This window comes from Podarcis tiliguerta (genome assembly GCF_965153285.1).
Source record: "Podarcis tiliguerta genome assembly, chromosome: 13".
Lineage (NCBI taxonomy): Eukaryota > Metazoa > Chordata > Lepidosauria > Squamata > Lacertidae > Podarcis > Podarcis tiliguerta.
Genome location: NC_139546.1, coordinates 29294037 through 29310559, shown reverse-complemented (window position 1 = coordinate 29310559; position 16523 = coordinate 29294037). Strand labels below are relative to the sequence as shown.

Here is a 16523-nt window from a genome sequence, read left to right as displayed (position 1 = left end):
GGTGACATCTGCCGCAAATCTGTACTAACAACCTCCTGGATTGTTTCTTGTGGTTCTTGCACTAAGATATGAGGAACAATCCAGACAAAGTTCTGCTATTTTTCTGGAACATAATTTGCTTCCTTTCACTGTCTCGCAGAGCAGAAACTTCACAACCCATTTCAAAAATTAGTGTCAGCGCTAGAGATTTGGAACCAGAGAGCATAGATGTGCTAGCAATGGTCTGTGTATGCAGTTTTCTAAGATGAATGATCTAATGGAGAATGTTTCATGGCTATTACAACTGGAGATCATACTGAAAATTATATTGGATCAGGGTTCCCAAGGTAAGATAGATTTGTATACTTAAAGTTATGCTTTAAGAAAAAGTCCTTTCAAACTTCTGCTCATTATGTTCAAACGATAAAGCGTAGGGATTGCACGAGTTCCATATTTGCAACAGCCAGTTATTTCTCAATAGTCTGTCTTACTCCTCTAACCATACAAATGTTCGCCACACACGTCATATTGATAGCCTTCTTGCTAGTATTTGGTGATAAGGACCCATATGGATTTGAAAATATCAGTTGGATTCACAGCACTCTACATAGATCACCTTCCATATTAGTACTTTAGGGATAAGAGCTGATTATGGTATGCTAGGATTTCTTCTGGAAGTGATAAATCCACAGTGCTTTTGCAGGAAATGTCACAGAGTTATTCTGCAGACAGAAGGATTATCTCTTCTCAAAGAAAGATCCATCAGAATCATACCTCTGTCATCTTCTGCACTTTATATTGAATATAATGCCAGTGTCACACTATTTATTAACATGATCACAATTCATTTCCCTCTTCTCTACAGAAAATCAATTGTTAATTTGCCAAGGTATGGAGGCACAAAATGAAACTGGCCTGTCTGAGTTCATCATCCTAGGTTTTAAACTTCTGCAGGAGGAACGTATTTTTCCCTTCAGTGCATTATTAATCATCTATCTTTTCACTGTGCTGTGGAATACCTTCATTGTAGTAATGACATTGGTGGATCAGAGGCTCAGAACTCCCATGTATTTCTTCCTTGGGAATCTCTCCTTTCTTGACATTTGCTACACTACCACCACGATACCCCAGATGTTGGCTCACCTTCTCTCTGAGAGAAGCAACATTTCCTACATGGGTTGTGTGCTCCAGGTGTATTTTTTCTTCTCCTTTGTTGGCACTGAGTGCCTCCTTCTAGCAGTGATGGCATTTGACCGCTATGTTGCCATATGCAACCCTTTGCGCTACACACTGATTATAGGCAAAACAATTTGTCTCCAACTAGCCATGGCCTGCTGGACTGGGGGATTCCTCAACTCAGCTGTGCATACAACGTTTGCTTTCAAACTACCGTTTTGTGGGAAGAACTGCCTTGATGCTTTCTACTGTGATATTCCCCCACTACTGAAGCTATCATGTGGTGATACTTCCCTTAACCAAATCCTCTTGCTATCTATTGGCCTGTTCATAGCTTGGACCCCATTGCTTTGTATCCTTTTGTCATATACCTACATCATTTCAACTGTCTTAAAAATAAGGTCTTCTGAAGGGAGACAAAAGGCTTTCTCCACCTGTTCCTCTCACCTCACTGTAGTCCTTTTGTACTATGGCAGCTCCATCTTCACTTACCTGTCTTCAAACAGCAGTCACTCCTCAAATTATGCCAGGCTTATTCCAGTGATATACAGTGTCTTGACACCACTCTTAAATCCTATCATATACACTTTACGCAACAAGGATGTAAAGAGTGCCTGGAGAAGCATGATTAGACATACATAAATATGAGGAGAATAGATAGATAGATGATAGATAGATAGATGATAGATATATGATAGTTGATAGTTGATAGATGGATAGATATAGATAGGTGATAGATAGATCTAACACACATTCACAGATTATAGACCTACACTCATTTTTTAAATGTATGCTTGCTTTTAGAATATCATAGTCACACATTGAGTCTGTTGTGGATTAAAGTAATCACAACTTCTGAAAAGTACCAGCTGGTTTCTGACTTGTTTCTTATGTCTTATGCGCCATTCCTTGTTGACAAAATTGACTGAAATGTTTTGAAATGCCAGTTACATTCAATTGTGTATTCTATGTTACTTTGCAAAAACCTGACAAGAAATGCTTGCTATGAATATAAACTCCACATATTTCTTGTACAGTCCTCCTATTCAGTGTGTGTGTGTGTGTGTGTGTGCATGTATTTGTGTGTTGTATGTATTCAAAACAGATTATGCACCATTATGGATGAGGCTCTGTATGTCTAAAGACACATAAGATTGAATTGCTAAAATAAATCTGTTGTGTGGCAGAACAGAGTTTACTCAAAACAAATTATGGAAGGTGTTGGCAATGTGGCAGCTTTCAAACATTGTGGAAGATAATCCCCATTATCTCAGACAAGTGAAATTGTTGTTTGGGGCAAATGGCACCGAAAATGCAAAATAACTGAAGAGAAACATGTTGGCTACCTCTCCGGTAATAAAAAAGAGATATACCACTTTTTATTTAATTCTACCAGTGCCTGCTTGGAGACGCTTAACCACAGGCCAACACTGCTACAGTGCAATCCTATAGATGTCTACTGATCACTGCTAGATCAGACTAAGAAATCAAGCATCCTGTTTCCCTCATTGGGCCACAAGATGAGTGGAAAGCTCAAACACAGCCAATAGCTGTGTTTTACACGGTCTCTGAAACTGGAGGTTCCACAGAGTCAACATGACTAGGCACCACTGATGACTGGTAGCTGCTGCTGGACTTACTTTCAATGAATGTGTCTTGTTAGGAGCCATCTAAGGACAAACTAGACATGGGATTAAATGTATGTTTGCATTTAGCATGCAAGGTTTTTAGATGTGCAAATACCGTCAGCTATGGGAAGGAATTGGAAATTATCAGGACTGAAATAGATGGCGAGGTGGAATTGAACCCTTTTCTCCCTGCTGCACTCCTTTTCTAAAGCTGGCATTTAGTTTAGAGGGAAATCTCTGACTGATGAACACCCTGTATACAAGGTTATCATGGTGCATTGCACTATATTTTAAACAAAATAAAACATAAATATTACATCCCCTCAGTGGGTTGTATTTCCTATGTAAACTGTCAGTGCTGTCTGCTACAGTTCCTGAGTCACAGCAACAGAATCAATAGTTACACCAAGTATTTGTAAAGCAAAGGAGTCTAGACTTCCCTCCTCAATCTATGAACCACTCTCCTGTAGAATCTATAGGCCATAGCATGTCTTATAGGATTTTGGTTGTTGTTAAGGAAAGTGATAGGAAAATGCCCTGGGGAGTGTAGGAGAACAATTGCTTGATGTGAAGCTGTGCAAACAAATCAGAATGGATGTTCAATAGATAGCAGAAGTCATCTCCAATAGATAGCATCTCCAAAAAGCTTTGCAAAAATCACAATACTATTTAATAAACTGGTTGCATGGAAGAACTAACACTTGACCTAGAAATCATTGTCAAGATAGCCAGATCACAAAGTCCTTCACAGCATGGGGCTTCTTCACCTAGCCTAGTGCTGCTCTCTTTCCCACTTTCTGGCTCTTGGAGCCAGATTCTACTTTGCATACCCTGAAAACAAACCCTTGAAATAAACTCAAGTTAATTGTATCTCTGTGCTCATTGTCCTTAGGGACTGGAAAAGTTAACAAGGTTGGAACTGAAGGGAGTTGTGGTGTTTCAAATGCTTCAGGGAAATGAGGAGTTTGTGCTGAGTCAGATATGGATTTATATTTCAATCAAATGTACCCTTGTGAATAGTATTTTGATGCCTGTGAAGATGCTAGATGGTCCAGTCATCCACCAACTTCCTCTTTTCTGCTCCACTTTTCACACACACACTCACCAAACTTTTTAAAAGCCAGAGATTCCTGGGGAACATACAGTTGTTTCTTCCAATTCTGCTCTACATTTTAAACAATCTATCTCATCTGAAACAGATTGCAGCTGGAATGTGTTTCATGTAAAAAGCAGGTAAATTATTAGCAATGGGTTTATGATGTTAGAACTATTGTTGGCAAGGAAAAAGATAGGCATAAAATAGCATTCCTGGGGCAAGTACTCTTTGGTGACAGAATCCCAGCTGGACTAAAAATCACAAAACATGCAGCAAAGTAAAGCACAGATATATAGGCTATAAAATCTGTAAAATATATCATTCTAAGTTCCTTCCAAGGTTCCCTTCTTCCCCACAATAAAAAGACTACATGTTTCGTAAGTTAAAAATGATTTACTCATAAACTCTCCAAAGGAGATATTCATGTGCTTTTCCATACAACATTCAGAAAGAATTGCACAGACAGTAAAACTTGGCTTAGTTACAGTGGTGAAAGTTCCTGTATTATTGGTTTTGGAACTTATAGAGGTCTGTAAGAGCTATGAGGTTTGTGTTGCAGCAACCAGCTCAGATATCGTCTTGATTAACTTGTCTGACCCAAGGTGAGCTAAGCTCAACATGACAGCTTACTCCATGATTTTAGCCTCTTTATGCAGAATTGGACTTTTCAAAAAACATAATTTTATTAATCTAGATTTTCAAGATAGCCTACAATAGAGAACCATAAAACAAATTAAAAACAAATAAACGCAGATTAAAACTAGACTTAAGAATTTCAGTTATTTGAGGCTCATTATAATGCATAAACATCAGTTTCCCTACTATACCTATGTAATGTGTGAAGGAGTAGGTTGGTTATCACTTTGTGAGTAATGGAAAGGGGTTAGCAAGAACCACATTTTCAGTGCATATCTTATGCAGGACAGAATATAAGATACTTAGAAAAGGATGCTGTGATTACTAAGGTCTAGGATAGATTTCTAAAAAGCAAGTTATGCCAATTTTCCTTTAAACATCTGGACAGTAAGAAAGTAATATTGCCAACAGAAATGAAGAAATTATCCACAACATGGGGAGGGGGAGAGAGAGAGATGTGAAAACTCATGAATCAATGTCAGTAAAAAGAATACTTATTCATTTTAAAGCTATGACTCTTACTGTTAAGATGAATAGAATTTCAAAGGCAAATCTGTTGATTATGTAGTTAGAAAAGGTTAAGTTCAGTTGTTTGATATTAAGCACATATGGGTGTTTGCATATTAATAAACTGTATGTTCTAAATTACTACATTAAACAAAATATGTTAAAGACAATAGATATTATCAGAAGTGTAATACAATGTGTGAAATACAGAATACAAAATGTGTGTTATGTTTTTAAAAAGCAGTTTTGACAAGGAGAAATAACAGAGATGGGTAGAACACACAAGCTGACTCCAAACAGAGCAGAAAAAGGGCAAACTTATATGGGCAGTGAACAATACCATGTCATATTGAAGCTAGGTGGCATCAACATGTTCAAGTGATTGTTTGTGATATGGCATTTCAAGCAGTACACCAGTTATACATACACTTATCATTACAGGTGGAGTCTTTTGGGTGATATGTGGATTCAGAATGCAACCTCTCTGAAGGAATTCATCCTTCTTGGCTTCACCAGTCACCCAACATTGCAACGTATCCTATTGACACTGTGCCTAGTCATATATCTCATCACTTTATTTGGCAACAGCCTCATCATCTTCTTGATCTGGGTTGACTCCCGCCTCCATACAGGAATGTACTTTTTCATTGCTAACCTTTCTTTCTTAGATATATTTGGCACACAGGTCACTTTCCCCCAGATGCTATTCCATATGGCTTCCAGAACCAATAATATCTCTTTCAACAGATGTATGGCTCAACTCATCCTGATGCTGTTCTGTGGGATGACTGAGTGCTTCATCCTGGCTCTCATGGCATATGATCGCTATGTGGCCATATGTCAACCACTGCGGTACCCAACCATCATGAGGATGCAAGTATGCATCCAGATGGCAGGAGCCTGTTGGTTAGGTGGCTTATTCAATGCTGCAGCACTGACAGTTATCACCATAAATTTTCCCTTCTGTGGGCCCAACAAAATCAACCATTTCTTTTGTGAGGAGCCTGCTGTGTTGCAGCTGGTTTGCATGGACACCTATACAGTAAGAGTCCTCATCTTTGCCCTGAGTGTCATTGTGCTCATGTTGCCTTTCACTTTTATAGTAATCTCCTACATCCACATTGCCAGGGTGGTGTTCAGCATAAACTCAGCAGAGGGACGGCAACGAGCTTTTTCCACTTGTGCTACCCATCTCACTGTTGTCACGTTGTTCTACACCACCATCAGCTTCACTTACTTGCAGCCCCGGTCTGAACAAGCTGCAGACCAGGAGAAGAAAGCTTCTGTTTTCTATGCTTTTTTCTCCCCAATGCTGAACCCTGTCATTTACAGCCTGAGGAACAAGGATGTTAAAGGAGCCTTATTCAAAGTGATGGGAAAAGTAAGCTGAGTCTCACCTTTGGAAAGGGGTTCCCATCTTTAAAAATCAGTAAAGAAATGGTTGTATGGAAGAGGTGGATGAATTTGGATATATTAACGTTAGACCAGCTGATAAACAAAGAGGATAAATTTTATATATATTCCATCTTATGAGACAAATATAGATTACCTATAAATTATCAATGGGAGTATCTCCAGATAAAACACTTGCTAACCACCATCTATGGACCAGGAACTTTTACAGCCTCAGAGACCCCAGAGATGTTGAAGCAGTTGATTCATTCTTAAACAACAACAACAACAACAAAACAGCCAGTAACGTATATAAATCTTTGTTATTAGCAAACTATTTGATATATAGGTATTGCTGGAGGAATGGAATAAAGAATTAGGAAAGCACAGTTTGGCAGTATCTACCTCTTACATATCCAAGGAAGTTAGTCTGTTCCACATACTTTATACGCACAGCAGAAGACACCAGTATAGCCAAGGCAAAAACAGCTGCAATGGGCTTCTCACAGTGTTGATTTAAGCCCAAACATCACTATCAGAAAACCTCTTTGTTCAGCATTCATCCTGATTTGTTTGTGGGGAGATTGGATTATGTCTGTTATCTACTGATAGTTCATTCTGATTACTTTACAAGACGGATACATGATGTTGCATCGGGCAAATGTTATCTTACACTTTCCAGGGCATTTTCCCATCACTTTTCTTATTTGAAAAAGCCCAACTCTGGGGGATAAATGGAACCTTTCACTCTCTCACTTTTCTCTTTGCACCAGACCTTGAACCCAAACCATGAAATGATCCACAAGAAATTTTGTTGGGAAGAGAGTAACATCACAAAAGACAAAGAGCATCATTTGCTTAATGGGGTTGCTACAGATGAATTGTATATTTATTTATATACTTCAATTGTATATTTATTTATATATTTTATATGACGCAAATGTTTACTTACTTACTTACTTACTTACTTACTTACAATAAATGTAGCCCATGCCCATCTTTGCTTCTCACACTTTTCTCTGATTCACACGTAGAGAGAGATGTTTAGAGATGCTACCCTGCTGTCCTAAGGGGATACATCTTGTATCAGCTGTTTCAATGATATCCAGAATGATATATTTTTTAAAAAAATCATTTGATCAGCACAGAACTAACCCTAACCTTAATGGCAAAGGACCTCCAGAGATGCATAGATATCAACCCAATGCCACTCTAAGGTTTATGAAATTAATTCAGGTGAAAAGAATGATTGGTGGGGTGACAGCAGTTTGAGTCCGAACATCTTGGAGCTTTCGCGTCTGAAGACTACCAAGATCTCAGGGTGCTTGCTGTCTCCCTGGAGATCTGATGTAGGAGTCGTGAGCTTGGCTGTCAGAATCTTGAAGTCATATTGCTACCTATGCTTAGCCTGTGTGCTCATGGGATCAAGTGTTTGAAAGCACCCTAGAGGCCATGCAGTACAATGCCCTTCGCCCCAAAGCTTACATTATTATATATTTACAGATAAATGAAATAGTAAGTGGAAACTGTTTAGTAATACAGTCATACCTCATGTTACGTTTGCTTAATGTTACGTTCTTTCAGGTTACGTCCTACGGCAACCCGGAAGTACTGGAAAGGGTTACTTCTGGGTTTTGCCGCTCGCGCATGCGCAGAAGTGCAAAATGACATCACGCGCATGCGCAAAATCGGCAAATCGCAACCCGCACGTGCGGAGATGCGCCGCTGAGGGCTGCACTCTTTTCATGTTGCAAACGGGTCTCCAGAATGGATCCCGTTCCCAATGAAAGGTACCACTGTGCTAATAATTTGTAATCCAGAATTAGGAAGGATCCTGTAGGCCATCCACCCAGACTCCTGACAGGTTGCAACATTAATATATAGTTTTGTGTGTGTGTGTTTTAAAGAAACAAGTCAAAACTACAATGCAAGAGTAAAATTAAAATACTTCTTCCTTTCTCATGTAAGTTTCTCCAACAGACAAATACATCAGCCAATACATTTCCTCCCTCTGTCCGTAGATAAAAAAACATTTTGTGAAGCTAATAAAATGAATGTCAGTAATGAAACTGCTCCATCCGAATTCATCCTTCTGGCACCCATTGCAGTGACCTCTACCTGCAGGGGGGGAAAGGCCTAGTGTAAGATGGGTAAAAAAACTGCACAGGACAACATTATGGGATTTAAAAATTGGCCACAACTTTGTTCATTCCAGATGTAGGTAGGCTTTGGCTGAAGCATTGGGCGTATATCCATTCTCAGCCCCATGTTTGGGGGCAAGGGGCTGACACGAGCAGAGTCAAACTTGGAGTGGAAGGACCACCTCAAGGAATCCCTGCCTCCCTAGACATGAGTGTTACATTTGTGGAGCCTCCCAATCCTTTGTCAATTGCCCCAGAGGCTTGTCCTTCCAGGTATTCCCATATTTTGATTGAGGTCAGCATTGTTCTTGATTTATTAAAAGACAGCTACTCTTGCTAACACAGAGAAGAAGAAGAAGAGTTTGGATTTGATATCTCGCCTTTCACTCCCTTTAAGGAGTCTCAAAGCGGCTAACAATCTCCTTTCCCTTCCTCCCCCACAACAAACACTCTGTGAGGTGAGTGGGGCTGAGAGACTTCAAAAAGTGTGACTGGCCCAAGGTCACCCAGCAGCTGCATGTGGAGGAGCGGAGACGTGAACCCGGTTCCCCAGATTACGAGACTACCGCTCTTAACCACTACACCACACTGGCTCTCAAGGAGGTTCTCTCAAGGAAATGTACTGTTTCTTTTCTCTTTGTAAATGCATTTTTGTGTGTGTGTGTGTGTGTGTTTATAATCTTATAGAGGAACATACAATGAACATAAACATCAAGTATTCCTTACAAAGTAATGCAACATTAGGTACAATTGTGGCTATAGAATTCAATATTTATTTATTTTTTGAAACATACATGACCTTTCTGTATGATTTAGTTAAGATGCAATTAACTAGCTAAAGCTCTTTGAAAAACCTCTGGCAGTCTTGCCTTGGTGGAAAAGCACTTGGGGTAGAAATCCCCAAAGGCATTATTGCATATATATGAAAGGAAACCGTGAAATCCACAAGCAACCCACACTGAATGCTACCAACAGGGAGAAGGCTCATCTCACAGGTAAGGAAATGAATGTGTTATGGATGGGAGAACAAAATTTAGTGGAACACATCATTAGTTTGTATTGAAGAAATGTAATCAAAATGAATAAAGGTATGGCACCAGTTGTGATATAGTCAAATATAGAATGACTCTCTACTGACCTCTAACATACTCTGAATTTTCATCTGCATGGAAGTGAATGAGAACTCATTTGAAGCCAACAGCTCAACTGAAGTTAGTTGCACTTAATACCTATTGGTATTTATATTAAGTCATGAATAACTTGACCCAGTGGTTTCAATTGACATAGAAAGTGCAACCTTACAGATAACTACTTAGAAGTCTATCTCAATGAGTTTAGTAATGCTCGCTCAGAGACAACTTTCTACAGGTAAGCAGCCATAGTGTGACACTGACACAAAGCATTTTAAAGGATAATGAGGAACAATTATTTAATAAAATGTCACACATTAGTGGTAATCCATGGAATTTCACATTCTGAACTTTTGTCCACATCTGTTGTTGTTGTTATTGTTGTTTACATTGCATGTGTGTATCATCTTCTTTGTGTTTGGATTTCCACATATGGGAAAGCAAATATTTGCACAATAGATTAGAATTAGTTTTTGGGTGCTGCAAATGAATTTGTCCATGTATTCTAATGTCCTTACATGATTGCTTAATTATAAGATAGCCAGAAGTTTGAAGCAGGTAACAGTAGATTGAATAGAAATATGAAAAATCAGATTAGAAATCCCCTAAGAAGAGTTAACATATGCCGGTACTACTTGACAATCTAACTAACCGTGCACTTGTTGAATTTCATCCTTTAAAAGCTATTGTGTATAAGAGAGAGTGCTTCTAAATGACATAGTGAATTTAATTGATGGACTCAGTGGCTACCAGATTACACCTATGGTTTTGTTTAGGATTTTCAGAAGAGGACATGTTAAATGTAGGTGTATTTAAACATCAATATACATATGTCAGGGAGCCCAAGCCTAATTAGGATTTCCCATCTGTGAACACTCAAGTGTCTAAATATTTGGGTATGTTGTCAATGTTCGAACAATTGACACAGAAAGCAACTGGTTAGCTCAATTGGTTAGAGTCTGGTGCTGATAGCACCCTGGTTGCAGGTTTGATCTCTATATGTGACAGCTGCATATTCCTGCATTGCAGAAGAGGGGGTTGGACTATATCAGCCTTTCTCAACTTGTGGGTTCCCAGATGTTGTTGAACTACAACTCCCATCACCCCTAGTTAGCAAGGCCGGAGTTCAGGGATGATGGGAGCTGTAGTCCAACAACATCTGGGGACCTACAGGTTGAGAACCCCTAAAGCAGATGATCCTCAGTGGCTCCTTCCAATTCTGTAATGTGGCTTTCCACACCACACCCCATCAAAAGAAAATGTGAATAAAGAAATGTATTTTAGGGGGAAATGTGCATAGAAATGCATATATTAATGAAAACAGCATATGCGAATGTATTATATTAGGGAATGTTGCTTACAGAAATTAGGAGGAATATGCAGGTAAACAACTTTGAATTTTCATGTGTGTGTTTTTTTCTTTTTAATGCCGGCAGCTGCAAAATTGTGGTGAACTGAACTCAAGCCTGGGGAAAAGAAACAGAGAAAGTTAGAAAGTGGATAGGTTGACGTTTGTCTCTCTCTGTCACCTAATAGTAAAAATGTGTGGGGACATGCAATGAAGCTGCAAGCTACAAGGTGTAGAACAGACAAATGCTAGTACTCCTTCAAAGGCAAACCACGGAATCCATTGTCACAAGAGACAGTGATTGTCAGCTACTTAAATGCAGAATCATAGCATTATGTAGTTGTGAGGGACCCTTGAATTTTAAAAGGATTTTAAAAGGATTTTAGACAAAGACTATCAGTTTCTCGTAGCCTCAACAGCTATGTTCTCCGTCCACTGTTTAAAGCAGTATGCCTCTGAATGCCAGTCTCTTGGAATCAGATATTCAGCCAAAAAACCAATCAGAGCTTTCAGAATTCATCATCCTTGGCTTTAAAAATCTGCAGGAAGTACACTTCTTGCTGTTCAGTGGATTCTTGATCATCTATTTATTCACTGTGCTGTGGAATACCTTCATCATCACCATGGCCATAGTGGACCAGAGGCTCAGAACTCCCATGTATTTCTTCCTTGGAAACCTCTCCTGTCTTGACATCTGCTACATCACTACCACCATCCCCCAAATGTTGCATCTCCTTCTGACAGAAAGTAGCACCATCTCCTACACAGGCTGTGTGCTCCAGCTGTTTTTCTTCTTTTCCTTTGTCGGCATTGAATGCCTTCTTTTGGCAGTAATGGCTTTTGACCGCTATGTAGCCATCTGCAACCCACTGCGCTATTCATTGATTATCAAAAGGAATGTTTGCCTGCAGCTGGCTACTGCCTCCTGGGTGGGTGGTTTTCTCAACTCTGCCGTACACACCTATTTTGCCTTTCAGTTACCCTTCTGTGGAGACAACCGCCTAGATGCTTTCTATTGTGACATTCCACCATTGCTGAAATTGTCATGTGGGGACATTTCCCTCAACCAAAAGCTCTTGTTAACCATTGGGTTGTTCATAGCTTGGACACCAATGTTCTGTATCCTTCTCTCATATGTGTACATAATTTCAAGTGTTTTGAAAATACGATCAACAGAAGGGAGGCAAAAGGCTTTCTCTACCTGCTCTTCTCATCTTACAGTGGTTCTTCTGTTCTATGGTAGTTGCATCTTCACCTATTTGAGGCCTGTTCCCACAGAGTCATCGGTGAATACAAAGCTGATCCCACTGATGTATAGCATATTGACGCCCTTGTTGAATCCCATTATATATACATTACGCAACAAAGATGTGAAGAAAGCTTGGCTAAACATAATGGGGAAGATGTGAATATTGTACACAACATAATGTTACAAGCTGTACCTTAACAGAATCAGAAATGAGATTTAATTCATATGATACTAATATACTCCTTTATATTATTTTTCAGCCACAAGCTTTTCAATGTACTTTACTTTTTTATCATAGCACATTTCTTAAGACAAATATCAAATCAATAGTTGTCAAGTTTACCTGTGTTCTCCTACATTCCAATGATTTTGTTGTTTCCCTGCATGTATGTATGTATGTATGTATGTATATGTATATTAGACAGACACTTGTGTGGGCCCATTCTCCTGAAACGGTGTAGAAGACAATGATATTATTGTGATGCCTTCATTTTATATTTATTTATACTATGTTTACATTTCCCCATCCTTCAGTATTTATGCATTCCTCTTGAGCATATTGAAATAATCTGGTTCCTCTATGAGTCAATTGTAACCCACTTCAGTCTGTCCCTGACACAAAATGGGATTTGCCCCGCCTCTGCTATTTCTCCCCTGACCCTGCCAGTCAGCCTTCTTTCCTCCAAGACAAAAGACCCTTTTTTGGTGCAGAGAAAAATGCATGAGGCCCTGGTGGGCTCAGTTATTTCTCCAAGTGAAGTTCAAAGGGAACTCAAACGTTAAAGGAGAACAAGTTAGGGACAAGCATGCCCTCTGAAATAGAATGTAAACATGGAACATGTGCAGAGGAGTGCAACCAAGATGACCAAGGGTCTGGAAACCAAGACTTATGAGGAACCAGGGGTGTTGTGGTGGGTGCCAGTGGGGCCATGGCCCTGGGTTAAGATTTTTGAGGGGACATAAAGCAGTTGCCCCTGGCAGGTGTCCCTAGCACGGCCCAGCCCAGTGCTCCTCTCCCGGCATCAGATGAACCAATGCTCATGGAGAGGAGCACCAGACAGGGCTGTTCTCCCATCTTTCAGTAACAGGAAGGATTTGAAGAGGCAAGCATGGTGACAACTTCTGTGTAGGAGAAGTCACAGGGTGCTTGAATTTGCGCTGTTAGATGCACCTCAGGAGCTACTATGTTTTGTCAATAAAGAAATAAACTATTAGCTGTTCGTCATTCTTAGGCTGTGTGTGCCTGAGGCACCAGACATGAAATTACCTATCCTGCTGTTTTAAGGATGAAGATGATGTTATGTAAAAAAAAAATTTAAAAATGTCCAGTAGCACCTTAGAGACCAACTAAGTTTGTTCTTGGTATAAGCTTTCATGTGCATGCACACGTCTTCAGATACACTGATTCAGAAGTCACCAGACCCTTATATATAGTCAATCACCCATCTCCTTCTACTCTCCTGAGAAAAGCCCCACCACACTCTCCCACTATATATAAGGGTCTGGTGACTTTTGTTTCAGTGTATCTGAAGAAGTGTTGGTTTGTTGATTTAAATTAAGAGTGCTATATAAATGTACTAAATACATAAATAAATACAATCCTGGCTATCAAGTATTTTGCATTCATTAGTCATTTCAATGTACTCAAATGATAAACATACTACTACCTATAGCAATTCTTTCAGATAGAACACTACAAAAAAAGAAAGAAAAGAAAACCTTAGCCAATACTAAGCAAGTGGTACACTCCTTCTGAAGGAGCAGGTACATAGCTTGGGTGTGGAGTGTCTTCTATGAGCTTGGGCTGGTGGCCCAGCTATGTCCCTATCTGAACAGGGATAGCCTGACTTCTGTTGTCTATGCTCTGGTATCCTCTAGGTTGGTTTACTCCACCACGTTATACGTATGGCCATCTTTGAAGACAATTCGGAAGTTTCAGCTGGTGCAGAATTCGGAGGTCAGGGTGCTCACCAGGGCAAGACAGTTGGGGCATATTTCACCAATCCTAGCTCCACTGCACTGGCTGCCTGCCAAGGCTCTATCAAAGCTTCAGGGAATTAAGATCCCTCCCCCAATGGCAGTCGAAAGGCAAATAACCGAAAGAGTTCTTACCATATAATTTATTCATTATTCATAGATAGATGATAGATAGATAAATAGATGATAGATAGATAGATAGATAGATGATAGCTTTATAGATAGATGATAGATAGATATAGATAAATGGTAGATAGATAGATAGACAGACAGAGATAGAGATAGATAGATGATTGATTGATTGATTGATAGATGGTAGAGATAGATAAATGGTAGATTTATGGTAGATAGATAGACAGACAGAGATGATAGATGATAGATGATAGATGATAGATGATAGATGATTGATAGATGATAGATAGATAGATAGATAGATAGATAGATATAGATAGATAGATGATAGATAGATAGATGATAGATAGATAGATAGATAGATAGGTGATAGATCTAACACACATTCACAGATTATAGACCTACACACATTGAGTCTGTTGTGGATTAAAGTAATCACAACTTCTGAAAAGTACCAGCTGGTTTCTCACCTGTTTTCTTATGTCAATATGTACCATTACTTGGTGACAAAATTGACTGAAATGTTGTGAAATGCCAGTCACATTCAATTGTGTATTCTATGTTACTGTGCAAAAACCTGACATGAAATGCTTGCTATGCATACAAACTCCACATATTTCTTGTACAGTCCTCCTAGTCAATGTGTGTGTGTGTGTGTGCGTGCATGTGTATTCCCTAAGTGGGTTAGACTTCCTATGTAAACTGTCAGTGCTGTCTGCTACAGTTCCTGAGTCATAGCAACAGATTCAATAGTTACACTAAGTATTTGGAAAGCAAAGGGGTCTAGACTTCCCTCCTTGTTCTTTGAGCCACTCTCCTGTTGAATCTATAGGCCATAGCATGTCATATAGGATTTTGGTAGTTGTTGTTAATGAAAGTGATAGGAAAATGTCCCGAGGACTGTAGGAGATGTGATTTGTGCAAACAAATCAGAATGGATGTTCAACAGATAGCAGAAGTCACCTCCAATAGATAGCATCTCCAAGAAGCTTTGTGAAAATCACAATACTATTTAATAAACTGGTTGCATGGAAGAGCTAACTCTTGACTTAGAAATCATTGTCAAGATAGCCAGATCAAAAGTCCGGCACAGCATGGGGCTTCTTCACCCAGCCTAGTGCTGCTCTCTTTCCCACTTTCTGGCTCTTGAGGGCAGATTCTACTTTGCATACCCTGAAAACAAACCCTTGAAATAAACTCAAGTTAATTGTATCTCTGTGATCATTGTCCTTAGGGAATGGAAAAGTTAAAAAGGTTGGAACTGAAGGGAGTTGTGTTGTTTCAAATGCTCCAGGGAAACGGGGAGTTTGTGCTAAGTCAGATATGGATTTATATTTCAATCAAATGTACCCTTGTGAATAGTATTTTGATGCCTGTGAAGATGCTAGATGGTTCAGTCATCCACCAACTTCCTGTTTTCTGCTCCACTTTTCACACACACACTCACCAAACTTTTTAAAAGCCAGAGATTCCTGGGGAATATACAGTTGTTTCTTCCAATTCTGCTCTACATTTTAAACAATCTATTTCATCTGAAACAGATTGCAGCTGGAATGTGTTTCGTGTAAAAAGCAGGTAAATTATTAGCAGCGGGTTTAGGTTGTTAGAACTATTGTTGGCAAGGAAAAAGACAGGCATAAAAGAGCATTCCTGGGGCAAGTACTCTTTGGTAACAGAATCCCAGCTAGATTAAAAATCACAAAGCATGCAGCAAAGCAAAGCACAGATATATAGGCTATAAAATATGTAAAGTATATCATTCTAAGTTCCTTCCAAGGTTCCCCTCTTCCCCACAATAAAAAGACTGCACGTTTGGTAAGTTAAAAATGATTTACTCATAAACTCTCAAAAGGAGATATTCATGTGCTTTTCCATACAGCATTCAGAAAGAATTGCACAGGCAGTAAAACTTGGCTTAGTTACAGTGGTGAAAGTTCTTATATTATTGGTTTTGGAACTCAATAGTGGTCTGTAAGAGCTATGAGGTTTGTGTTGCAGCAACCAGCTCAGATATCGTCTTGATTAACTTGTCTGACCCAAGGTGAGCTAAGCTCAACATGACAGCTTACTCCATGATTTTAGCCTCTTTATGCATGAACTGGACTTTTAAAAAAACATAATTTTATTAATCT

At 39.3% G+C, this 16523-nt stretch overlaps 3 protein-coding genes across 3 annotated transcripts; all 3 read left to right on the top strand.

Annotated features, from left to right (window-relative positions):
• Window positions 1–870: 870 nt before the first annotated feature.
• On the top strand, window positions 871–1797 carry LOC310662125 (olfactory receptor 5V1-like; the record flags this gene model as incomplete). Its single annotated transcript, XM_083408894.1, has 1 exon — window positions 871–1797. The coding sequence occupies one exon, from the start codon at window positions 871–873 to the stop codon at window positions 1795–1797; it is 927 nt and encodes a 308-aa protein (XP_083265020.1).
• A 4009-nt stretch (window positions 1798–5806) lies between these two features.
• LOC310662124 (olfactory receptor 2T35-like) lies at window positions 5807–6412 on the top strand (the record flags this gene model as incomplete). The annotated part of the gene is made up of 1 exon (XM_083408893.1): window positions 5807–6412. One exon carries the CDS (start codon window positions 5807–5809, stop codon window positions 6410–6412), a length of 606 nt encoding a protein of 201 aa, XP_083265019.1.
• Window positions 6413–11482: 5070 nt separating this feature from the next.
• LOC310662123 (olfactory receptor 5V1-like) lies at window positions 11483–12442 on the top strand (the record flags this gene model as incomplete). The annotated part of the gene is made up of 1 exon (XM_083408892.1): window positions 11483–12442. One exon carries the CDS (start codon window positions 11483–11485, stop codon window positions 12440–12442), a length of 960 nt encoding a protein of 319 aa, XP_083265018.1.
• Between the last annotated feature and the right edge of the window lie 4081 nt (window positions 12443–16523).